The sequence below is a fragment of the Chroicocephalus ridibundus genome, chromosome 12, assembly GCF_963924245.1.
Source record: "Chroicocephalus ridibundus chromosome 12, bChrRid1.1, whole genome shotgun sequence".
Taxonomy (NCBI): domain Eukaryota; kingdom Metazoa; phylum Chordata; class Aves; order Charadriiformes; family Laridae; genus Chroicocephalus; species Chroicocephalus ridibundus.
Genome location: NC_086295.1, coordinates 3943196 through 3969257, shown reverse-complemented (window position 1 = coordinate 3969257; position 26062 = coordinate 3943196). Strand labels below are relative to the sequence as shown.

The following is a 26062-nucleotide window of genomic DNA, read 5'->3' as shown; positions in this document are numbered from 1 at the left end:
CTGCGGAGGTGACAGTAGAAAAGGATGTGAGATCCTTCAGCAGCAGCTATTCCTGTTGTTCCTTGTGGAAAGGTATCTGGTAAATCCAGACAGCCGGTTTGAAAACGTGGAGGAGAGTTGAATCACAAGGGATTCTTTTTTTTTTTTTCTTTTTTTTTTTCTTTTCCCCTCATTTTGCAAATTCCAAGGTGGAAGGAAGCAGCCGGGAGTGAGGGATCCCAGCTGCTGGCACACACGGCAGCTGGAACGGGCTGGCACGGGAGAAGCCCTGTGGTGGGTCCCGGGAAAAAAGCACACTTGTTGGTGAAAAGAAACGTAAAGTTTCCAGAGTGAATGCCCTGGGAATAGAGAGAAACAGGCGTTTCTGTGTGAGAGGGGACAAACTCTGTTGGGAATGTTCTCAAATACATGCAAGCCAGGAATTTCCCAGTGCAGCCCTTCACGGCGTTCGTTACCAGCCGAGCTTCGGGGTAAGGCAAGGGCTGGGGGAAAACACTATGGAGGAGCCAAAGTCAGTTTTTTTAAGTGCAGTGGTAAGGAGGAAGGTGTGGGTTCCTCTCGGCCTCCAGGGGCTTGCTTTGCTGTGCAGGGACATCCACGCTAACTTCTTTTTACTGCTTTCTTGGGTACAGGGAGCAAAATAGTCTAGTCCTTCCTTCTGCCTCCAGGATCCACACTACCTAAAGCACGTGCGGCTAGCATCTGTCTCACCTGCAGTCCACCTGAGTGTTTCATTAGCCTTGCTTTTTTTTTAAAAAAAAATATAAATATCTGAATCTACAGTTTTAGCCAGTGACTTGCCCTTTTCTATTTGGAGCAATGTGCTGACATAGTTATTGTATCTGTGGCTGAATAAGCCATTGCAGTTCTTTTCTTTGTCATGTTTTCTTGACTTCAGATCATTCCCATTGCTTTCCTCTGGATTCTCTCCAGTTAATTCACATCATTTCTTGAAATGAAGTGCTCGGAGTAGACATGCAGTGTTTCAGTTCCTTTTTTTTTTGTCCGTGGGGAAAGCTGCTGCCTTAGTGAGATGAAGAGTAAACGGGAGAGCGAGCTTTCCAAGGGAGTGCAAGACAGCTGGGGTCCAGGGACTCATTTAAAGGTCTTATCTGGAATAGAAAACAGAAGAAACATCGAGATATTTTATTGAAATAATAAGCTAAGTTTTATTATGTGCTCCTTGGGGATGGTGTAGGGGAAAAGTTCCTGCATGAAACCAGACCCCCGTTGTTCGCTCAGCAGCGGGAGCTATCGGGAGGCATCTCTCCATCCATGCGCTTCTCAGCAGCTCAGAGGTGGTCCAGCCAAGCCACAGCCGTGGCACCTCTGTCGGTGTCACAGGGTCGCCGCTGCCGGGCTCTGCAGCCCCGCTGGGCTTTGCTGCTCTCGCAGGTGAAGAAACCCCCCGCCCGGGAGGCCGGACTTGCGTGGGGAGCTGGAGCCCAGGCGCAAACTCCCACAGCACCGTTTCCAAGGAGCTGTTTTCGGCAAGCGGCCCATAGTGAAAACAACCCTGGGAGCGGAGGAGCTCGTGGTTGATTTTTCTGGGTTTTCAGAGGTGTTTTCAGTCACCTGTGGTCCTGGGTGTTGCTTTTTGTTTCAGCTGTGGAAGCTGTGCGCTTACGTGTGAATGCTGGGCTGTGAAGGATCGCAGTTGTCTTTGTTCATTAAAATAGCCGGATTTTTTTTTTCCCCCACCTGCAGCCTGTGACCCAAAGTGATATTTTACGCTTCACCGCCTGCTCCCCGCTGCCTTCCATGAGCATGAACAGCTTCAGCCCTGACCCCTGTGTATTTCTTCCATTTATTTGTTATGTTCCCTATTACCTGTAGACAGCTGCCTGGACTAATTACGCCGCTCTTTACAGCCCCCCCCCGGGCAAGCAGGGTTGGTGTCTGTGCATTACAGTGCATAAATCAAGTTTGCATTTCTTCAGCTTTCTTCATGGTCTCGTCTTTCCTCGTTTCCTTTTAATGAGGCCGTGGAGAGTAGTCAGCGCGTTGTGCTGTCACCTTTGCCAATGTTTAATTGTATTTGGCTTTATGGTGTCAGCCATTGCCTTGAAAAATCCATACAGATATCCTCAAATTTACATCATCAGGTATGTCGGGATAAGAGGGATATGTAAGACCTTCCAACGAGAAGAGCAAGAAATGTGCGTTTGAAGCAACGCACGTAAAGCCAAACACACCCCAAAATGTCAAAGGGGAAGTTACCGTTAAAAACTGCAGTTCTCAAGGATGATCCTTCAGGGCTGCAGTTTGCAGAGGACGAATGGTGGTTGTAAATTACAATTCCAACACTTTTTTTTTTTTTAAAAAATATTGAAGCTGTATTCCTTCCTGCCCTCTAACTCTGCTCTGTTCGATACTTACCACGAAGAAAGGGGAGAGACTTCTCCCTACATTAGTCTTCCTTTTCCTTTGTTCAGAGTTGAAAAGTGACAGAATGGGGAAAACACAAGAGAAAAGCCAGCTTCCCCTGGCGTGTGTGCTGTTGCATTCAGTGATAACAAAGGGGAAGCAAGGCAGAGATTTAATGTTTCAGGGTAACTTGAGTTAAGGAAAAATGGGAAAAATGCTGTGCATTTTGTGCCTAAAAAGTAAGAAAATTTAGTGGGATTTGTTTTTTACATAAAATAACTAGTTCTGCAAACTGTGAAGCTAAAGAAACGTTACATCTTAAGATAAAATCAGCTTTACTTACTGTGTGTCCCCTTCTCGAGTTCTTGCTTAAAGGTATTCCAGCCCCCTTGGTTGCTCACGGTCGGTTTGAGTGTACAGCCACCTGCAATGAATGCCCCTCTTCCTAATCTTAATTTTATGCGAACACAACTCTTGTTGATGTCTGTTCTAAAAATAAGTGTTGAACTTGTAGCTATTTGTAGAATTCTTGTTTTAAACTCTGCCTCCAAATGCTCTGTAATTTACCACCGGAATGACGGGCAGTTCAGCATATCCCTGTGTTTTTCCCTCTTCAAGCAAACGCGCTTAAAAGGCTGCCTTAAACAGAGAAATAGCTGCGTTTTCTCTAAATGTGACAGATCGGGCAGTGTAGGAGAAAATAAAGCAACTTCATTGTTGTGCTTTGGATAGAAACTAGCAGCAAAAAACCATTTGTCAGTCTTCTGCGAATTGTTATAATACAGTGGACCGTGGAAGGTTCCAAATCAATGCACATTCCCTATAGAAGTGTTTCTACTTGGTTAACCAGGTTAAACCACTTAGCTCTTATTTTATTATCTCATTAGCAATCAAAAATCCATGTTTTAGGCCTCCAAGTCGATGTAGTTACATGGACAGCCCTTGAAATTTGCCAGAATCCCCTGGACTCCACTAATTCTAATTGAAGTTGGCACAAATTTGAAACGCAGGCAGCGATAAGCTGTTCTGATTCTTGGAGCATTGCAGAGCAGAATGTGAAATGCTTATTACATGAGGTTATTTGATCAGATTTAACCATTTTAGGGCAAAGATAATTTGGCTAGGGAGCTAAAAAATGGGTCCGCATGATGATGTGCGTGCCTCTACAAATCAGTATGAGATGCAAGCGTGATTGCACGTGAACTTGGGGTATTGAGCAGCAGAGCTTCTCCGGTGTTCGTGGAGAGGATCACTCGAGTCCTTTCAGTCCTTGTTTTTTCTAAAGCCATCGTCCCCATTCCTTCTCCACTCCCTTCCCTGGTCTTTGTCTCCATTTCTGGTTGGTTGGACTCGATGATCTCAAGATTCTATGATTCTTCAGTTCACGTAGACCTGGTGTGACAGACTCTCCCAGCAGCCCTCCTCCCTTCCTCCTGTGGACGATGCTGTTTGCTAATGGCTTGTTTATGTCGCAAGTGCAGTGATTGTATTTTTCTGCTTTTAGAGATTTACGCTTCAACCACATCAAGGAGATACAACCTGGAGCCTTCAAAAGACTGAAGAACCTCAACACGCTGTAAGTTCCACTCGGTGATCGTGCACTGAGGATAATCCATCTTTTACTTTTGTTAGTACTATCCGCTAGATTGGCTTGAAGATGGCCTTGATGTTTTAGTTATTTCAGCCAAGTTGTGCATATCCAACTGAAGCTTTAAAATTCTCTCTGTCCTACCTAGGATCATGTTTCTTACCCTTTTATTAATTAAATGTGCATTTTACTAACTTTCATTTTGGCAATTAACCTGTCTTTTTTAAAAAAATAATTAAAAATCCTGATGCATACTGCCGCTGCCTGAGGATGTTTCCGCAGGTGTGGCTTTAGAGCAGCCTATGAAAACGAGCTGGCCTGGGATCAAGATAGCGGAGGGATGCGTTAAAATTTTCTTCTAGTCTATGACCGTCTCAAACGCGTAAATCACATCAGTTGCTCAACATGACTTTGACCGAAGTGAGAGCGCATCCTTCCAAATGCAGTCTTGTTCCTAAGCCTTGCCCTGGAACAAATGCCTACGTTTACCCTGCTGCAGGTAGGAATGGGAGTGGAACGCAGTTCCTTCAGTCTTGCATCCCAGCCCGAGCAGGCGTGCTCACGTCGGTGTAATGCACTCCTCTGCTAACGAGTTTCTCACTCTGCTCAAAGGAAACAGTGGGAGCCTTTGCTGCTTCTTGCCGCTGTAAGGCTGAGGCTTTGAAGATAGACACGAGTACATCTGCACCGTGTAGCCAAGGAGCTGAAAACAAACCAGCTCCCAAATCAGGAACAGAAGCCGTGTCGGCGCAGCACTGTGCTGGATGTAATTGGCTTGTTGAGACTCAGATCTGATTATCTGAGCTGTAACATGGCGCTAACAGCTGTAAGATTTCCAGGTCCAAGCTCAAATCTCTCTGCGAGGCAAACCGACTTGCTTGGGAACCTACGCTGCATGCTAGGCGTTCGTATTTTTGGGGTTTGTACATTAATGATCCCAAACGGCAAGAGAGAGTCCAGGTTTTGTGTCTGACCTTGAGAGATCTGAAGTCCCTGATCCTGTAAAGAAGACCTGGGCAATAAGGCCTTCGGTCAATTGTAAGAAGTTGTAGAAAGAGCGGGAATACAGCAGGACTTTATCATCGAGACCTGCTCAATAGCTATCTTTTAAAAATCAACATTTGCTAAAGATTGTTCCACTGCGTGTGTGGGACTGATTGGCCAAACCATGACTGCAGGAGGCTTCAAAGTACCCTGCTCATGGCCCCGGCTCCTGCTCATAGGACAAGGTGGTCAACTAGCAGAGTGGTGGAAAACTTTATTGCCGATGATGCCGTTCATCCAGAGCACAAGAACAGCCCGTGTTAGTCTCTCAAACAGCACCATGTGGTACTTAATTACCAAAAATAATAGAGAGAAAGGATACTTTGGATGGATTTCTGTCATTTGAGATGGGGTGATAAATGTGACGAAGATATCTAGGGAGAAAACAGAGCCTGAGTCCGTAGGGTTTTACCTTATCACAAAGCTCTGCTGAGGCATCGTGATCTCCAGACCTGCTCTTCCACCCCTGAAGCTCTCCTGAGTCGAGAAAACAAACCGTTCCAAATTATGTCATCTCTGTGTGATGCAGACAGATGTTTGGCAGGCAGCTCGGCAGGACCGCCAGGCTAGTTTCAGCCGAACCCTGGGGAATCTCAGGATGCTGGCAAGCCTTCACTTGGAGAGGCGCTCCACCCAACCTGCGGAGCTTTGTAAGAGCTCCCAGTTCCTGCCCTGACAGTGCCGCGGTCTGGGCAGTTCCCTGACATCTGCAAGAACTTCTGCTTCTTTCTTTCTGCCTCCTGCCACTCTGCTTAAAGCTAGATATAGATACGCAGCCTGGCTGAGGTGGAGAACCTGTACATGATACCTGCTCATGCTCCATGAATTTGTCCAATTCTTTTTGCTTTCTGTCTCCGTACCCTCCTGGACAGGGACCTGAAGGACAGCGAGTCCATGAAAGTCCATCCTAAAGGGAATAGGCAGGAATTTACCCCCTAACATCCCTAACCTCGTGATCATGGATGCCGAGGCAGTAAGAGGAGCGTGTTTTGCACAGATGGTGGACAGGCTGTCCTGCGTTCCCTAAACACCGTCCTGTGATGTTAGTCCATCAGAGCTGGAATACTGGACTAGGTGAAACACCGCTCTAACAAAATACTGCATTTTTATATTTGAATTCTGAAAATTGACTGGTTTTGCAAAGGAAACCTTTCCGTTCACATAGTACTTCTTACGCTGGGTTGTATTTCCAGGTTTGGCCAGCAAACTGGAAAAATCGGTTATTCTCACACTCGTAGTAGTTAACTCCCACGGATGAGGAGCTTGATAACTGAATGAAAGAACGTCAGACCTCGCACTCCTAAAGCAAATTTAGTTCTCCAGGAACTTTGGTTTGTCCAATTCCCACATCAAAACTGATAAGAGCTGAAGAATCTGCTGATGTTTCTTAGATGATAAACTTTTGCCTGAGGATTCATATAGGTTTTCAAGCGATAAAGAGAATAAATCCTTTAAAATCCCAGAGAGACTTGCCGGGAAAGTTTGGCCAGCATATTTGAAGCAAGAGGTTTGGAGGACAGAATAGCTTAGGTTCCATATGCAGAGCTCTGAGCTTGCAGCTTTCTGCCATGGCACTTAAATTAATATTCCTTAAGCAAATAAACAGCCTTTTCCAACAGTGCTTTGGCCTGGCAGAGGAAGGGCAGCAGATTCTGGTGAAGCTTCTGTTCTGCACCTCCTTTAGGGGCAGGATGGCTGTAGTATGTCCAAGTTTGACAGTTTATAAACCACCCTGATAAGGAAACCTTTGTAGCCTGCGTGGGATGCGGGGAGGTGGGCTGTCAGACTGACAGAATTGGAGCCTGCCGTGAACGTCCAGTGGGGCTTTTTTGACAGCTCAAACCATCCCCTGGCTCTCCTCTCTTCTCTCCCTGGTGTGGGAGATTTGATAAATTACAGAGCACTGCTTTAAAATTAAAAACAGGAGCCCTGTCTGTTTGTGGAAGAGATACACTCATTTTATTTTTCTGGCTGGGGATTCCTGGTCCCACAGGTAATAAGCGATTGTCCTAAATGCCGCACCGCTGGGAGCTTGCTCGTTGGCTTTCTGCAATGTTGTGTGCATTGGAGAAGTCCTCTTGCCTAAAGGTCTTAGAGTTGAAGGTTTCCTCATCCCTTCCTATTTGCTCTTAGTTCCCATGCAGATGTTGGTGTCAGGATGTCCTTTGTGCATTTTTAAACCATTAATATGTCCCCTCGGTAAAAAAAAAAAAAAGGGTAGCAGAGAGAAGGAGGGGAAGACCCTCTTGTATGCCACGCACAAAATACCCGCAGCTCCTCAGCAGATGTTTGGCTTGAGTTTGCCAGCGCCAGCCGCATCGCTTACCCCAACGTTAGCTCACAGCAGGTGGTGGACTGGGGAAGGCAGCAAACACATTGCGAGCCCATGGCGAGGCGTAGCGTCTCCTTGCTTTCCAGTTTTTGCTCCTTTAGGTCATCTTCGGGTGGGGATGGATGACGACACCCCTGCATGACTGTCCCCTTACGTGTTCCCGCAGGAGGTCAGCACCCAGCCACGTTGACCCAACTGGTCGATTGCTGTATTTTCAAACCAAGGCCATCGCGACCAGATGGTTGTTGCTACTTGAGTCTCTCCAGCATTGTCTGTAGAAATGTCCCACCCTGGGACCAAAGCACTAATTCTTAACTTCCCCGGTATGTATTTTGTTCTGCCTGTGGCAAGGGCATCCTAGAGAGTAGGGACTCTGTGGAGACCACACCGTGATATGTGCTTCTGCTTGTTCCTTTGCCCTTTCAATGGCCTGCTCACGTCATATTTCTCTTTCTACTTAGTTGAGAGCAAAAGGCACTTCTGGTGAGCACTGCAGCTCTCCTTTAGATGCTGCTTGTAAAGGGTTTCAGGGTGAACGACAGGAGTAATGTGGAGGCTCTGTCTTGAACCCTCTAGTAGCTCTTGAGAGAACATGTTCCTGCCAGCAAGGAGGGGATGTCGGAGCCTGCTTGGATCTCAGAATAAAAGTTTCCCCTTCAAATATGGGAAATGGCTATTCCAGATCATTCTGTCAACAAGGGAGAATGCATGGCTGAACATTAAACTCACTTTTTCTCCCCCTTTAAATACACTACGTGATGATTCCTATTAATGGTGGGAAGAAAAAAATAGCTGTTATGTCACAACGACTGTAGCATGTGGTTTGTCAAACGAAAAGAGGAAAGAGTACACATTTTGAGGCTGAATTCTGTACTGTCACATCATTTAATACATTCTTCAAAACAGAAAACGACTCATTTAATGCAACTTAAGCCTGTGCTTGGCAACCCGGGGAGAGGGTGGGGGAGGAGAAGGGAGGGGTGCTCAGGACATAAAACCTAAAGGAAACTGAATGTAAAATGTTAGTGAATCTTAGTGAATCTGGGCCAGATCTCATGGTGCTTTAGATCTCAGAAGAATTTTTCAGGAAGAAAACCTGTACGATTGAGTCCACCTCCTCATTTGGAGCCCAGTTCACCAGCTGGCACGAAGGGGAATGCCACGCTATTCTGCCATCTTTTGATAAGCTCTGAGAAACGTACTTCTGATACTTTTAATTTAGCTTGTTTTGCTAAAGGGTAGAGTTAAGACACGCATCGATAATGATCTTTCCAGCTTCTGTCTGCCAGAGCATGCGTTCCCAGCAGATCTGGTTAGCAGTAGATCCTAGCATTCAGTCCTCTTTAACGTTAGCAGGAATTTGGGCGGTTTGCTATTGATTGCAGCTGGGATCAATATCCAGGTCATGCCAGGATTTCACATATTTCTCTGCCTGTGGGCGAATTGCACAGGAGTCGAGAGCAGACAGCTGTGCTCAAGCCATTTAAAGTCTTTCTAGGAGCCAGATGCGCTGTCTTGTCTATGGATTTCTCTGAAAGCAGCATTTTGGAATATGTGGGCTATGATGGACTTCATAAATTATCTCACTTTTGAGTTTTTTCCAGAACATATCCTCCTATTACAATGGGGAATCCTGAGACAGGAAACAGAGATGGCTTCTTCCATACGCTTTTTAACCTTTAATCGGGCAACGAACAAATTTTTAAGTATCAGACGATGAGATAAGAGGCCTGTGTACTGCATGCCATCTGAACTTCCAGAATTTGTCTTCTTTGGCTTGGATCACTGATTACATCCCCTTGAACTGTCCTAAACAGCCAAGACAAAAAAACGGACTAGGTTAATGCTTTTAAATAGCACCAAAACGCAGTCAGGCAACGTGTTGCAATTTGAAATCCCCCCTGGACTTCAGTCCTGGTCCGAACTCATTGCATTAAAGACAAAGGGTGAGTGAAGGAGTGCAGGCCGTCGTGGTGCCGTTGGTGTGACCCTGCCTCCAGGACCTGCTCACCTGGTCGTCGTCTCGTGCCCCCTGTGAAACAGGCGGCGGATGGCGGTTGCATGGCAGGGTGCTCGCGTCCGTGGGAAGGACATGGGAGCTGGCACCCGTCTGTCAGCGCATCTGGCATCCTCAGAAGTAGAGCCAAGGATCAGATAACAGAGAACAAGCTGCCTTCGTCCTCCCCTGGCTGCAGATGAAAGCGCGCTGGCAGAGGGCAGGGAAGGAAGCGCGCACGGTCGGTGCCTGTGTTGTCTTTGTCCTGTGGGTAAATAGACAAAAGCCCTCTCCCGCGCCGCTCTCAAGCAGTTATTTCCAGTCCTTGGGTGTTCAATCCTCAAATAAACCTTTGGGTTGGTGTTCGGGGGCTGTATTTCCACTCAGCATATCTGGCTGTCAAAGCAGGATCGTGTGTTCCAAGGACTTGACATCATTTTTGCATCCTTATGAGTGAAATCGGGCTGTTTAACCTCAGCCGTGTGTATTGAGCCATTGCTTCCAGCTGTGCAGAAACTTTCCAGCAACTTTCTGCCTTAACCTCTTCGGGCTGCTTGTCCGCATCCCTGGCAACGCGCAGATGTGGCACCACATCCGTGGTGGCAGGGTAGCTGGTCAACAGAGGACGGTCAAATCAAAGGTAGCGAGATTTTTAACAAACCCTTACTGTTCTGATTTCCAAAGGTTTCTTTGCACTCAAGTTTCTTATGTGCTTTTTGGACCCTTAATGTAATACTCTGCCTGAGAACAAGGTGGTGGAAAGGTGGTGTGACTCAGTTGCCTGGTGGTAATGTGTGAAGCTGCCATAATATATTTCCGGCACCTTTATCTTTGCATCCCTGAGGCATTTGATTTTATTTTCATCTTCTTTTCCCACACATTTTCTTCCATTTTTCCCCATCTCTTTGTGTTTTATCTCCATCCTTTACCTCCACGAAGTGTTCTTGCCAGGAAGGGACCTTTTCTTGCAGTGCCAGGGGCTGGCTGATGCCCTGCCCACCCTAGTTTCTCCAGCAAAATGGGACGGAAGATTGGGCTTTACTGCTGGGAAAGTGCGGAACTGTCTCCTCACCTGCTGTCTGCTGGCAGATCGTTTCTGAGGAGCATGGATATCACAAAAAGGAGCTTGTAAAATAGAAAATGCACGTGTTGAATTTGACCCACCATTGTAAGGTCTGGCTGCTTGCAGAGGGAAGAGCAGTTTTTCCTACAACCCTAGAAAAAGAAATCTTTGCAGTACACGGTCGCAGCTCTCCTCTCCATCCATATCTCCATGTAGGAATTTTAAAACTAAGTGTCGACAGTGAAATCCCTGCTCTGAGCTATTGGTCTGTAAGCTCCACCGGCTCCGCGGCCCCAGCGAGGTTTGCCAGGTACGACCATCAGTGGGGGACCACGGTGAAAGACCCACAGGAGTGTGGTCGGGCAGCCACGATGAACAGTTAAACGTCGTCTATTATGAAGAGCTATTTATAAGTGATTTATTTAGTTTTCTCAGTGTTGGGCTTGGCAGCGGTTGCAGAGGAGGTTTTTGTAGCCATTCAGCTGCGTGGTGGCCGCTGTTGCACGCAGCGTGGTTATGAGAAGGTTGAGCTGTGTTTCTGGTCGTTGGCACCGGCCAGCGTTTGCATGCCCAGTCATGGCAACTGCACATACAAGTCGGAGATTGCTTGCCAGTGCGATGTTGTCCATAGGTTTTGTACTAAAATCTGGCCCAAGGCTCTCTCTAGATCGAAAGAGGCTGTCTCTGAATACCCTCACGAGTCAGATCTGTATTTATTTCTTTTTAATTTGTACGTATTTGTATACAAACTGATCAGAACATTTTATAACTCCTGTAACTCCACCGTGAACTGGTATTTTAAACTGCATTTGTGCTCTTAAAAACTGTCTCTGCATGTTCCTGCTCACACGTTGTTGAACACAACCCTGCACCTTCAAAACCTGTTGCGCTTGTACAAGAGCAGTGATTTAATTTCTCCCTCCCATCCGCTTCCTTCTGCCTGTCTCCCTTCCCCTCATCCTTTCATGGCCAAAGTTATAACTTTTCTCACTTCCCTTCATCCTTTCCCGGCCAAAGTTATAACTTTGGCTGTAAACTACTGTGGCAAAAGGTAAAGAAAAGTCTTTGAACATTGTACGTGTTGGAAGCACTTGGCACCTCTGGGCAAGAAACCTTCTCGTTGACTTAGCTGGTGCGAGTACCTAAGCTTTGATCTGCTAACCCATTCCAGTCTTAAACTGTGTGAGACGCGGGCTCAGGATTTTTCAATGGGCCTCCAGGAACAGAAATGCCACAAGTCTCACGTGCGCTGAATTCACTGGTTGTGTTTTTCTTTCTTGATTTGAACAGGCTGCTGAACAATAATCAAATAAAACAAATTGTGAGAAGATCCTTTGAAGATCTGGAGAACCTGAAATACCTGTGAGTTGATAGCTCAGTAATTTCTTAACCTCTTTGAAATTTAACAAGCCACTTTTAATGTTTGCTGGTCAAGGACGTATTTTTGGTGCTCAGAATTCCTGGATGTTCATGTCACAGCTATAAAACGTTGCCCTTGAATCCAGTCAGCAAGCTCTGCTCTGGGTTGAGGTTCACAGCTGTTTTCCTGTGTCTCTTTAAAACACAACTGCTGATCAGTTAGCCTAATGTTGGGGTTTTTTTCTCTCCTTTTGAAAGCTACCTTTATAAAAATGAAATTCAGAGCATCCAGCAACATGCCTTCAACGGGCTCCGTTCTCTGGAACAGCTGTAAGTACAAACAAGCCTTGTTTGTCACTGAGTGTGGTGTGCATGAGAGCTGATTATTGGCTCCTCTAACCCAAGCGCTGCCGTTCCAGTAGTGGAGAGTACCAGACACTTAGCAAGGAGTAGGATGAGGCTTCTGCTCTTTTATCATCCGGCTTTGCAAGACTACACTGGCTTCATTTGAAAACAGCTGGTCCCAGTACTGATCTTGGTTAGTTAATGCTGGGGTCTCTTCCTACTGACGTCCCATAATTTTGCTCCTGACCCTAAACCTCTGGAGCATAGGAAGAGCCCAGCTGTGCTTCTGATTCCCTTCACATCCAAGGACCTTACGATGGGAGGAGATAGGGGTCTGTAGGATGGCTTGAAGCAGAAGGCAGCTGGCCTGCTGTGTTTGTGTCTGCTGGGACTCCCGGAGCAGCCAGTAGGATCTGGCCCTTTGCTTGAACAGAGGGAGCTGGTCGAGTTTCCCTCTTATCCAAACCGTTGCCGAAAACAAATGAATGAAGTGCGAGCTGAGAGCTGGGGCTGCGGGGTATTTGTGGGGGAGTGATGGTGGTGCTCGCGTGCTGTAAAGCATCTGGAAACTGCAATGGAGGGAAGATGATGGACCCAAAAGACCAAAGTAATGACCTTCCCTCCAAGCTGCCTGGCACTCTGGGATGAAAGGAGCCTCCCATGTTTTCCCGGCAGCTGGAGCCCATCACGGTGACACTCTGGCAGTCCTTATTTGCTCCCCTTCTGTGTATGGTAAATCTGTGCTGTTTATTCAGAGACGTTTTGGGGTTTGACTCTGTGCTCTGTGCTCAAGGCGAGATGGGAAGACTGAGGTCTGACTCCTAAAGCGTCTTGATAAACTGGGATTGGATTTTTCATGCCGGGCTCATGATATATTATGTGCATGTGTGTAAATACGTGTGTACATATGGCGAGAGTGTGAGCATGGATGTTTGAAGTATAGGAATTATTTGCATCACTGGAGAACTGGGACCAAAGGTGAAACCGTTCTAATTCACGGATTGTGCCAAATGACAGTGTTTATAGGGCTGGAACATAACTGAGGATTTTGCTGTAAAAGGGACAGGCTTCAGCTTGTTCTCTAGGCTGCAGCGCAAGCGGACAGAGTCTAACGGGAAGTTTTAGGCAAGCTCAATAATAGGTGTGCTACCAGCCGTGGATACAAGATGGTTTTTCATCAGCCGGCTCGGCAAGGATGCCTGGGAGAGAAATAGGAAGGAGATACCGGCTCAGTTATGCTTAGAGAGGAGATGATGCTGGCCAGAGTGATACTTTAACAATAAGCGTTCCAGACTTGATGTCACGAATAAAAGGAAAAAAAAAAAAAAACAACAAACCCACAAAACCAACAAACAACCCGCTGAAAGTCCCATCTGTTTTCAATCCCGGGCAGGCATGGTTCCAAAAGAATTAGCTTTGCTCAAATCCTACCCCGTTTTCTGTACCCCACAAGCCAGCTTTTCAAGAAAAAGTAGAACCCGATTGATGGACGGTATCAGATGCTTTCCTCCAGGTCCAAAGCAATGACAGGAGACATCTGAGACTTATTAAAGCGCGTACGTCTCTCCCCGCTGTTGACCTCCGCTGCAGAATCTGAGTCACCATCTCTCGGTTTGCGCTCTTGATAGCGGACCATTTATCATGAATCCTTCCATTACAAATCAAACAGCCATGTGGCGGCTTAGGCAATTATTTCTCAATGCACTCAGCTACAATAGCAGAATGAGTATTTGTAGATCCGTGATTAATCAGCGTCTGCTGTGAAATTTATGCCTGTGTGAAATAAGGGAGAAGAGTTTAGGCAACTTTGAAACCGTGCTGAAGTGCACGTAAAGGTCAGGAATGTGTTGGTTGTGCCGGTGAATGGGAACAGGGAGTCTCAGGTGTCGCGGTGTGTCGCTCTGCAGACCCCAGGTCTCCGTTGCTGAAGGCAAGGGGTGACCCGGGGCAGTGCAGAAGGTCTCCCAGGCCTCTGGAATAGCAGGTCACGCTTGAGATTTCAATGGAACTAAAAATATTAACCTGTATTAGCAAGAAGTGGGCTGTTCGCATTAATGTGCCATTTGGATCCAAGTGTTCCAGCTGACTGCACCAGGGACTGCACCGTCTCTGTCTTTGGAGATTCCGCCTTCCCTCCGCAGAAAGAGAATAGCCCAGTGGCAGCCGTTTCTGCCCGTGCTGGGGGGATGCACGTGCTGGGAGCCCCTGCTACAATCCCAGACAAACGCAGGCTGGAAGAGACCTTTGGGTGTCTCCAGTCCAACCTTCAGCAACAAACAGGAACAGGTTATTCAGGGCCTTTTTCTACAAATGAACTCTCAGGAAACTCATGATCCCACTCAGAAACATTGCAATTCCAAGGCTGGGAACAGGTGCCTTGTAGTAAGGCTGTTCCTTCCTTTCTTCCTCCCTGATGATCCAGGGATGTGTTGGGGAACGCCGAGGCACTAGAGGATCCCATACGGTACTCAGATGGGAGCAGCTGCTACTGCATCTCCATGGGCATCCCTTAACAGCGCAACAGGCAATTCACAGCGATGGTGGTGGTCTTGGGCTTCAGGGAAGACCAAATCTGTCCTTCTTTCTTTGTGTGTTTTAATTTATTAATAGAAAGAGCAAATAATTGGCAGAATAGGGAAAAAACAGCATTGGCTACTGCGTTTGCACGTGGAAAGCGGAGATGCTAAAGTGAACGCTGGCTTCTCCCCATCTGCCCTGAGACGTGTGGTGACCAGTGGGTGGGTGTTGGGGGGATTGGTCCGAAACGATCTTCTAGCTTTTAAATTGCAATCTGTAACCCTGCCCTCTGTGATTTTCTGTGCGGCAGCTACCTGCATTTCAACAACCTGGAAAGTCTGGAGCTGGAGACTTTTAGCGACCTGCCGAAACTTGAAAGGCTGTAAGTAAAGATGGGACCTTTCTTGGGAGTAAGGGGGTGAGGAGAAGGGGAAAAATCCCTTTGTTTTTATCTAACCATTTTGGTAGCGTGAAGTGTGATCTTCAAAATGGAGGGAAATGCAAAAAGAAGCTTCCTTGAAGAAGGAGATTTTATGTACTTGCCAAGTAGAAGGGTTACTGAGAGTATGAAGGGAATTTCCCGTCTTGTGCTATATTCATGTTTCCACCTAAGTAGGGGTAAATCTGCAGAAAGCCCTACAGTTGGCCAAGCCAATTGAAATTTTACTCTGACCATAAGGTCAACATTAGTCAGTGTTGGGCAGGGCGTACGAAAAAAAGGGGGTGGAAAAGGAATAAAGTCAGAAGAACATCTAACACGAAAAACACGCGTTCTTCTTGAAAGCAGTTAGGAAACAAAGTCCTGCGGCGCATGCGCCCCAGAATTGCTTCTAATAGTAATGTAGCCACTAGGACGAAAGTTCTCGTGATGTTTCCCACTCCATGGTGAAACCAGCAGACCCTTTGGTGCTGCATGGGAATGTGCCTTACGTCCATACATGACGGGAAAAGAAAATCATGGGATCCAAACACCATTAGGAAAATTCAGCCCTGGATCTGCACGCCGTGGCTGATCTCAGTCTCTGTATTTGATCCAACAAAAATTCTGGATTTAAATTTTAGGGGAAGGTTTGTCAGCATCCAGCTAGGCGGAACTCGCGCGTACACGTGTGTGTGCGGACATTTGCACGCAAGCTGTGCTGCTTCTGCGTTTCTCTCCTGTTCCACCATCTACTAAAATTGCTTCCTATCTTTTGTCAATGGTCTCTTAACGAGTTTTAGATGCAACTGATGTGACAAAATTTCCCCCTCCGTTATGGGAATGGAGAGTTAATTATCCCATCTTCGTCCCCATTGATGCATTTTAGGGCAATCAGCGGTTTTTTTTCTAAGAACTGGGGAGTCTCACCTGTGCGCTGAGACTCTGGAAGTGAGAATTTGCTTCACCTTTTTCGGAGATAAGCCCAGCTTAGGCTGTTGTTGTCTGAATTAGATCTACTCATGGATTTGGGTTAATGACTACGTTTAGTCTAGTGTCTTCTGCTGGGGCCTTACTTCAGTGCCTGCCCTTGTAAAACTGCCGTCTCTTCTGCAGGGGTGAAAAGAAAAGGTCCCCTCTAAACTGGAGCTGACCCAGGCGCAGAAAACACAGGGTGGGTCCAGTCTGGGGGGATTTCGTGCCCTTTCTCCTCCCTTTGCAGAGCATGAAGCAGATTAATTTTAAGGTTCCAGTTTAAACCTGTTACATCACGTTTCTGAGTCACTGTTTCCAGTCCACACCCGCTCTCCGCTTTGGTGTATTGCATTGCAGTTGCAAATGGATGAAATCCCTATAGCTCGTGGAAACAACCACAGTAAATTTAAAAAGCAAGCTCCGTTTTGATGAGCAGACTTTGTATTTAAACTGAGTTTTGACCTGGGATGTTACCATCCGCGTAGTGCAAGTACTGAATAATGTTTTGGCATGGGTTCTCCCGCTGCAGATTCTTGCACAACAACAAGATTTCCAGGATTCATCCAGGGACATTCTCTCAACTGGAATCCCTCAAACGGCTGTAAGTAAAAAACATTGCCTGCAAAGAGCAGTTGTTTATCTTTGATCAGATGGCCTGGACCTGAGCAAAAATGCGCCTGGTTGGCAAAGCTTTCGGTTGTTGCACTTCTAAGGCCGCTGCGAAGTTTATAAAACAGTTTTGATTGGACGTGAGAGCTCATTTAACCAGTTAGTGGTTTCTTCATGGTAGCGTCTAATTATAATCTAACTATAATCTTCTTACAGCCCAAAAATACCACAGGAATGAACGTTCCTGGAAAGTCCTCACAACCCTCTGCTGTCCTACACAGCTTGAACCCATAAAACATCCTTCAAAAATGTAGGAAGTCCAAGTCACAGATGTGACCTGGGTCGTGTCTTCAGATCAGTATCTAACAGGGAAGGAAAAGTCATAGTCGTAAAAGAAAAGGCTTTTTTTTCTAGAGATTGAAAATACTCAGAGGGGTGCCGAGGTGCATGATTCTTATCCCATGAAGAAATGCCTCGGTGTATTATTCCCACATAACCTGGCTGTCTTTTCAGCTTACTTTTTGCTTGCTTAAACCCCCCCGAACTTTGCTTTGTTTGTCTTTTATGATCCCTGGAAATAAGTTCTATGACGTGTGTTGGGGAAAAAAGCAAAAATTACAGAATTTTGGTGTTCTGCCATGATTTTGAACTACAAGAAAATAATGCGTTTCTCACTGCAGCCCTCCGTGATTTCTGCAAGCAGGTAAAATTCCTCACTTCTCTTTAAGAGGGAATAACTTGTGAAATGTTGCCTGTACATGTCAGAGAAAAAGGTGGGGTGTCTATGAAATGCTCCGTCGGGGCTTTGTGTGATATCTCACATTCTCAAATGTTTGTCCCTGGAAACATTAGACCTTTCTTCCATGTTTTTTATTCCAATGGCCCTGGCCCATCTCCTGTAAAACTGCCAGTGGGGAAGGGGGCATCGACTAATCCCCCTGTAATCTTTATTCGTCCTTGTGCATAGCACTGCGCAGGGGGATGAGGTCAGGGGAGGGAAGAGCACGGGCGCGCAGGGAGGTCACCAGTGCGCCATTCGACATGGCTCAGGGCGACGTTGCAGTAATAAAAGTTCTTATAGTTGTGCAGGAATGCTCCAGCCTCTGGCAGCGGGGCACAGACAGAGGGTGATCCGATGCACGCTAAAATCAAGGGGGAATTTTTTTGAGCTGAGAGTAAAAGAGCATAGAAAGCTCTGACAGAGGTGGTGTTGTCTGCTGCTCTTACAGAATTCAGCAGAGGCTGAAATCTCCATCCTGGGGGAAATACCAATATTTCAGTGTGTCTCTGTGCCTCAAATTAAGCCCAAAATGCATAATAGAGTTTGAAAGAATAATTTTCGTTTGAAACTGGAACGGCTGATGGGAGATGATAGTTTTTCAACAAAATCCTTCTGACGTGGTTAAGCATCCTATTTAAACATTGTGGGAATGAAATATCTCAAATTTTCACTTGGGATATAACGCAACGTGGGGAGGCACAGCCAGGTGATCCTTCGCTCTGGAGGACTGTTCCCCCGCCGTGTCCCGGAGAAGGAGGCAGCTGCCAGAGGCTGGGAAATGACCTGCCTTTTCCTCGGTCTTGCAGGCGGCTGGACTCCAACGCCTTGCTTTGCGACTGCGACTTGATGTGGCTGGCAGAGCTGCTGAGGAAATACGCCGAGCAGGGCAGCATCCAGACGGCCGCCACCTGCGAGGCGCCGCGGGAGCTGCACGGGCGCTCCATCGTCACCTTGACGGCCCAGGAGTTTAACTGCGGTGAGCGAGGTCAAAGCCCTCCACCGGCCACCCTCAGCCCGTGGAGCTGGGCTCTGGTCTGGGAATCGCTTCCTCCACCCCTTTCCCTCCCTCTTCCCTGCCCTGGCATCCTGCTTTCTCCATCCTTTTACTGCTGAAATGGGAAAGTCCCAGCGGGGTCATGCGAGTTATCAGGATAACGCGGAGAAAGTCGCGTGGGGGTTGGCAGCAGCTCTGTTTCGGCTGGCAGGTGTTGTCTTGGTTTTTAGGTAGAGTAGGACCAGTAAAGGACCTACTGGGGCCAGTGGTTAAACCAGCAACTAGAAGAAATGTCCCATATTGGGCTGAACAGAAGGGGAGGCTGGAAACACAACTGAAAGCCTAAGCAAACTCTTAGTAGATCCGTAGCCGAATGCTTTGTTTGGCTGTGGCAATGTATTGCCTTTGTTAAGCAGTTAGTCTTTCCATTTAGATAATTTCTCACTGAAAAACGCCATTTTGAAATGAAAGGTTTTGTTCTGAAAAATCCCAAAGTTAAATATTTCATGTAGAAGAAGATAAAACTTCGACTTCTAAGCGCGGGCATCAGCAGGCTGCGGTTCCCTGACGCTTCACTGCTGGTAGAGTCAGTGTGAGATGTTCCCAGTCCCCCGGGCCAGCTCCCAGCATCCCTCCTGGATATGCCCGTCATGGCCGTGCTGTGAGCCAGATGTGTGAGATCAGTTGGATTTTGAAGAACCCTCCCTTGAATTCTACTTTTCCCCTATGATCTTATTTTTTAAAAAAATTTTGACCATTTCATAGCTTAATTTAGGGCACAGCCATGCAAAGAGTTGAATTGGCACAAATGGGTCCATAACCTCAGGGCTGGGGGGGGTGGGAATAGGAAGGGTCTAGAGAAAGCAGCTGGGGACACATGGAGTGGGATCCGCTGCAAGTGGATGTGCCACACGACGAGGTGTCCCCAGCACATACCCGCTGCCACGGTACAGCCGTTAATGTAAATTTGTTCTGGTTGAGGCACGGGCGCACAGTGGGATGTCAGTCAAATTAGCCAGAGCACCTGGTGGGAAGATTTTGCTGGCATTAGGCTTTTACGCTGGTATTGTGCCAGCTGGAGAAGACAAACGATGCATAATTCAGCGTAAAGCTCTAACGATGCAGGCAGCTGATATCTGAGTCGGTACGAGGCCTGCTGGCATCGAGTTAACCCACCGCATTTTAGCAGATGTGGGACAGCGGAGCAAATCTGCGCTGGATCAGCGTTTTGTACCACGGGGCTGTGGTGGGTTTGGTCCCGCACTGGCGTTGCCACTGGGGACAAGTTGCCAAGCCATTAACTTGAGATCTAAGGAGTAAGGGCACAGACCCTCCACTGGAGAAAGTGGCAGGTCCTCATTTAGTCTTATGAATAATCCAGTTGGTTTTACTGGATTACTGGTGAGCGTACAGATTGTTAGACGGGTAAGTATTCTGCAGAACCAAGATCAAGCGCTCCAGATCACGTACATAAATTCCTTCCCATTTTCACACATCCTTTAAATGTTTAACTTGTTTAGTGCTTGAGTACATCTTAAAAGTGAAGCACGTAGTGAAAGGCTTGGCTGAATAGGGATCGGCTGATGAATTAGGGACGTAGTGAATGAAATCCTGCCGAAAGAGAAATGGTGTGATTTGCAGAGAGCTGGCGCTGTGTTCAGATGGAGAAGGCAGTTGCTGAGAGCCGCAGGCTGCCAGGGGCAGAAAAACAACCCGAGTGAGGATGCCACTGACTTCTTCGCTTGTTTTGGGGGAGCCAGGGATCAAGTCTTGGGGCAGCTCTAGTGAGCCAGCGCACAGCCAGGTCTGTTTTGTCCCAGTGCTGCCTGGGGCTGAGCGGGGAGCTGATCCACTGCCCGACACAGAATCACAGAATGGTTTGGGTCGAAGGGAGCTTAAAGATCATCCAGTGCCACCCCCTGCCCTGGGCAGGGACACCTCCCACCAGACCAGGTTGCTCCAAGCCCCGTCCAACCTGGCCTTGAACCCCTCCAGGGATGGGGCAGCCACAGCTTCTCTGGGCAACCTGGGCCAGGGGCTCACCCCCCTCACAGCAAAGAATTTCTTCCTGATATCTAATCTGAATTTCTGCTCTTTCAGTTTAAAGCCATCCCCCCTCATCCTATGGCTCCCCTCCCTGATCCAGAGTCCCTCCCCAGCTTTCCTGGAGCCCCTTTAGGCACTGGAAGGGGCTCTAAGGTCTCCCCGGAGCCTTCTCTTCTCCAGGCTGAACCCCCCAACTATCTCATCCTGTCTTCGTAGCACAGGGGCTCCAGCCCCGTGATCATCTTCATGTCCCTCCTCTGGACCCGTTCCAACAGGTCCATGTCCTTGTGCTGGGGACTCCGGAGCTGGACACGGCACTCCAGGTGGGGTCTCACCAGGGTGGAGCAGAGGGGCAGCACTGGCAGTAGGAACAGCCTCTTCAATTCTCCAGGGCTTTTAGCGGGCTCAGATGAATGATGCTCTTCCCTCCCTGATGTCATTTTTGCTGATGTTGGTGAGAAATCTTGTGTGGCTCCGAGTGGGTGCCATTGTGCTGAGGGCTCCGTTGGTGCCTGCTTGCTCGGGGGCTGCAGGACGGGGGTTGCGTTGCCCACGAAGCTCCGGTTGGGCTGTAAGTGGTTTTGTGCCGCTCTAGACTGGGTTGTGTTAAAACGGTCTTTTGCAGAGAGACCTCGCATAACCTCCGAACCCCACGACGTCGACGTCCTCTTGGGAAACACAGTTTATTTCACCTGCAGGGCAGAAGGCAACCCAAAGCCTGCAATTATTTGGCTGCACAACAAGTAAGTCGCGCACAATGAGCCCTGGGGTGGCAAAGGTTTTCAAGCACCGAGCTCCTCGGTGACTGCCTGTAATTACAAAAGCTGTTTCACGCAACGTAAAAAAAAAAAAAAAAAAAAAAAAAGAAATGGATATTCCATGGATTGTATTTACCTTCCTTTTAATACCATTCTCTGGTGACCACATAATCCAAGTGGCGTTTTCATCTGCATTCGAAATGTTTCGTCTGCATTTGTAATGGATTCCAAGAGCTTATAACTTTCCCAGAAACACGCTCTGCAGGCTGAAAGCAATTGTCTTTTGATCAGAAAAAAAAAAAATAATAAAATTAGTATTTCATGTTGCTCTAAGCCACCGCGCTTGCCATTTATTAACTGCTGAAATGCTGCTAGTCTCTAGGTTTTTCTCACTGAAGGCCTAGCAGGCCGGGAGAATGGCTTTTTTTCAAAGGGAAAAATCACTGTGCTCCGCTGAAAGACAGACCTTGCAAAGCAGCGTATGGATTATCATTCTATACAGCAACGCTGACAAAATACATGGCTACGCTAGATGCTAAATTGTTTCTGGGAAATGCTGCACAATAAAATATTCTGTGCTCAAGCAGTTGCCCACTGTGGAAGTGAAGTAACTTTGCTGCTTTACGAGCTTCTTGTCTGTGGGAGCCTGAATAGGGCTCGGTTATTAATAAAAATGATCGATGTATGCTTCTTCAGCTAACTCCCCACCAGGCAGAGTTTCAGCACAGAGCAAAAGTTTATGGCTGAGTTAAGTCCCCTGGAAGGAAGGTTTTGTTAGGGAAATGCTGGCAGGCTCCCAAAAATAGCATTGTAAGAGGGGTAATGATAATAAATGTTCCACAAACGAGATATGACTAGAGTGAGGAGACATCAGGGGAATTAAATAAATGCCCAGCAAGCATATTAGTTTGCATAGTGGATTCAGCCTTTGTCCTAGGGGGAGAGAGGTCCCTTCTCCCTCTTCAATCATCTGCAGCCATCCAAGGTTCCTTCGTGCTGGGACAAATGGGATGCAGCAGTGGGACCTTCTGCCGCGGGCTGGGATCCAGGAGTCGCAGGTCATTGTAGAAAGAAAGAAGATATTTCACAGCTCTCGGGTTGGGTTGGAGTCCAAGCTGTGTTGGGGTCCCACAGTGACTTACTCAGAGCTTTTTGCCCCCCTGAGGCCTTTGAGCCCTTTCGAATAGAAACGTCTGCACACAATAACAGTATTAATTCATTATTATATTTGCACTTAGTAAATAATGAGAACAAGCTTTCTGGGCCTAGATGCCCTGACAATGGCAATGATGCTATTGCATGGGAACAGTATGCTCTCCCGATGGGCTGTAAATGTTTTATGTCATTAGTGGTGAGAGGAAAAGTAGCTCACCCAGGGAGTAAACCGGAGCTGGAGCCGGAGCTCAGTGCTGTAAATCATAACTCTTGCTATAAATTTCATGAAGTCTCAGAATAGCTCCAAGGAACACCAACCTACTGCAATGCACGCAAAGCCCCACCGCTCCCCCAGCAGCGTGGGGGAAGACCACCACCAGTCTTTACTCCTTTTGTATTTTGCTTGTTTGTGGTTGTTTTTCAGTAACGAGATTGACATGAAAGATGACAGTCGCCTGAACCTGTTGCAAGACGGTACCTTGATGATCCAGAATACCAAGGAGTCGGACAAAGGCGTCTACCAGTGCATGGCCAAGAACATAGCTGGGGAGGTCAAGACACAAGAAGTCGTTCTGCGCTATTTTGGCACCCCATGTAATTGAGTCTTGTGCACCTCTTGTAGGCGCATCTCGGGTTGGGAAGAGAGTGGCTAACGGTGTAGTGTGGTCTGAGCTTTAGGGGGTTCCTTCATGGGAGTGGGAAACTGGGGGTTTAGAGATTGAAGGTAATTTGGGGCTGGGGAGAGAGTTTGGAGGCTGGGATGAATTCTGCGTGACAGAGGTATCAAGGGTGAAGGGGACACAGGTGCTGGGGGTGCTCCAGCACTAAGTGGCCAGCTTGGGGACGTGGTAGGAAGTAGCAGCACTGGGGAGTTCTCACGTGAAGGATTTGGAGGTCAGGGAAGAGCCGGGTGGCCGCTAGCTGGGCTGCATGAGGAGTCCAAGCAATTTCTGCCCACAGCTGAGGAGGCAGTAGGGCTTCTGGTTTCTGAAGCACTTGTTTCCTTGCAGCCAAGCCCACTTTTGTGATCCAGCCGCAGAACACTGAAGTGCTGATTGGGGAAAGTGTCACCTTGGAGTGTGGGGTCTCTGGGCACCCCCACCCTCGCATCAGTTGGACCCTTGGCACAGGCTCTCCTTTACCGCAGGATTCCCGTTTCACTATCACCAGCTCTGGAGGACTCTTCATTCAGAACGTCACCTTCTCGGACCAAGGACAGTACAACTGCAATGCCAGCAACACCGAGGGATCCATCCAGGCGACAGCAAGGATCATAGTGCAAGGTGAGGAGTCTCAGGCTGGCGAAATTTCTGGGATAAAGTGCTGTATTTAAGCCCTGTGGCTGGTTCTGCCCCCATGAACTGAGAATTAACCTGAGCTTGTTGCCTGGGTCTTTGCTGCTGCTCAGTCATTGCTTTCCCCTCCAGATTCTCCCAGGTTTCTCCTCATCCCCACTGATCAGACAGTGACTGAGGGACAAAGTGTGGATTTCCCCTGCTCTGCTGAGGGTCACCCTCCACCCGTCATTGCCTGGACGAGGGCAGGTATGGCCTCACTTGACTCAGGCTTTCTTTCTTTTCTGTGCTACCATCCACGGGGTGCGGGTGGGGACAGACAAGCTGCTGGTCCAGGGCGATGACTTGCAGTGGTGGCACAGGACAGATGGTGGTCAGCACAGACCTAGTCACACTAGGAGGTATGTCGTAGATCACCAAGGATGATGCTAAGCACTGAGGAAGGAGCCTCTTAGGTCTTTAACACACTAAGTCATCATGTCAGAAGGAAGGAGTGTGCTGTTTTTCATCAGCATGAAACCCACGGAAAGCCTCAAGCTTCCTCCTGCGGTGGCTTCCTACCTCCTTTGAAAAGGCAGGGTCTGGACACTCCCAAGGCGGTGGGTATGGCCATGTACCAGCTCTCCGTCATTGTCATTGATTTGCTGCTCTTGGGGAGCGCGTTGCGGGAGAGCACCGTTCACCGCTGACACACCTCTGAGGTTCCTTTTAGTTTAGGAAAAACCACTTTGGGCCAACAGGTGGTGGTGAACTTTTAAAGTCTCGGATGATTGTTAGCGCTGGCTTCACTGGACTGATCCCATCCAGCACTTTCTGGGACAGAAGCCAATAACGCTTGGCCCTCCAGCTTTTCCTTATGCTTCACAAGCCATAATTAATGGTTTAGTGCTGCGGAGAATTCATGGCTATTGTTTTCCAGCTTCCACAGCAATAGCCCTGACGCGGAGTTAAGAAGGTCCAGCTGAAATTCTCCTCCACCAGCGTGTTCTCCATCTCCTTTAACCTGTTTGCCTCCGCTGCCCAGATTACAGAAAGTATCTCTTAGAGATGTGGAAAGAGCACAGTGACAAGAAGTAAGGTTAATAACTGCTTTGTAACCAGGTTTGCTGGGTCCCGCAGCAATCCAAAGATCAACCAGGCTTTCAGTGCTTCCACAGAGGGCATGCTAAGAGCAGGACAAGAGGAGAAGTGATGGAGCATGGCTCATTCTCAAAGCCACTTTTGACAGCGTGGGGAGGACTCAGATTCCTTTTGGTATTTGGGATGAATAAACAGAGCCCTTATTTGGAGGAAAAATGGAATATTAAAAAAAAAAAAAAAAATCACTAAACGGAGAAGTTCTAATAATTTTGTTTGGGTTTGGTAAAGCAGTTTAATTTTGAACTTTTCTCCTTAAATAGAGGAAATATTGAAACAACGCAGTTTCCAAACCAAAGGAAATGGAAATACCAAATTAAAAAAGACAATGCTAGATGTTTGGGTAATTGAACACAGATTCTCTCTCCATCAGGTGTCAGTAAATCTGCGATTTGCACTAAGAAAAGGCTTACGAGGAAAGAAAAAGGGTACCAGCTCCTTTCCAGTTACTTAGACAACTCAGTCATGATCCTGGGTGTGGGAAGAGCAGCATCTGTCCTGTTCCTCACTTAGCAAGACGAAGATGGTATTTCAGGGTGGCTGATGTCATGTTGGGAAGGAAAGGAAATTTTGAACTCTCACAGATACCTCCAGGGACGGGAAGAGAAATCTCACTGACAATTAACAAATCACGCTGCTTGTTTGACCAGGTGGGCCACTGCCGAATGACCGGAGGCACAGTGTCCTCTCCACGGGTACCCTGCGGGTGATGAGGGTTGCTTTGCATGACCAAGGGCAGTACGAATGCCATGCCATCAGCGCCATCGGAGTGAGGACCCTGCCGGTACAGCTGTCGGTGACCCCACGAGGTACGCTGGTGAGGCTGTGGGGAATTAGGGCTGGCGAATGTGTGTCATTAATTTAACGTTACGGTAAATAACAGACTGTCTGACAAGGCAGGGACTCGCCCTGGTTCCTATGGGATGGGCTTTTGCATTTCCCTGGGAGAAGACGTCAAGCCACGAGAGCTCCATCAGTTGGTGGGAAACTTTAAAGAGGTTTCCAGAGTGCCAAGATTTGTAAGTTGGAAGAAGCCGCTTCAGTTTTCCGTGGAAACGTATCTGGTAGTCTGGAAAAAGTATAACCGTGGGAGGGAAACTCCTCTGGTGTGGCCAGGGAAGGGGATGGTATCGGTTGGCATCTGCACGAATAAGCACCTGGGCTTCTGTGATCAGAAACGGCCTTTAAAGCCCATCAGGTGAGCCCTGATACCTGGCCAGTTTGAGTGAAAAATGCGGCCCTTTAATGAGTTTGGGAGTTGTTATTAAGAAAATTAGTTCGGC

The 26062-nt window shown here is 47.6% G+C and overlaps 1 protein-coding gene across 3 annotated transcripts in view; it reads left to right on the top strand.

The window, feature by feature from the left end:
• PCMTD2 (protein-L-isoaspartate (D-aspartate) O-methyltransferase domain containing 2) overlaps positions 1-26062 on the top strand; it is a 63154-nt gene that overhangs the window by 22920 nt on the left and 14172 nt on the right. For all 3 annotated transcript variants that reach the window (XM_063349684.1, XM_063349683.1, XM_063349686.1), the window contains 11 exons: positions 3872-3943; positions 11681-11752; positions 12008-12079; positions 14922-14993; positions 16534-16605; positions 18201-18370; positions 21060-21177; positions 22772-22941; positions 23358-23630; positions 23775-23891; positions 25430-25588. In XM_063349684.1, coding sequence (XP_063205754.1) covers positions 3872-3943; positions 11681-11752; positions 12008-12079; positions 14922-14993; positions 16534-16605; positions 18201-18370; positions 21060-21177; positions 22772-22941; positions 23358-23630; positions 23775-23891; positions 25430-25588 — 1367 coding nt within the window. The remainder of the gene's footprint in view (positions 1-3871; positions 3944-11680; positions 11753-12007; positions 12080-14921; positions 14994-16533; positions 16606-18200; positions 18371-21059; positions 21178-22771; positions 22942-23357; positions 23631-23774; positions 23892-25429; positions 25589-26062) is intronic.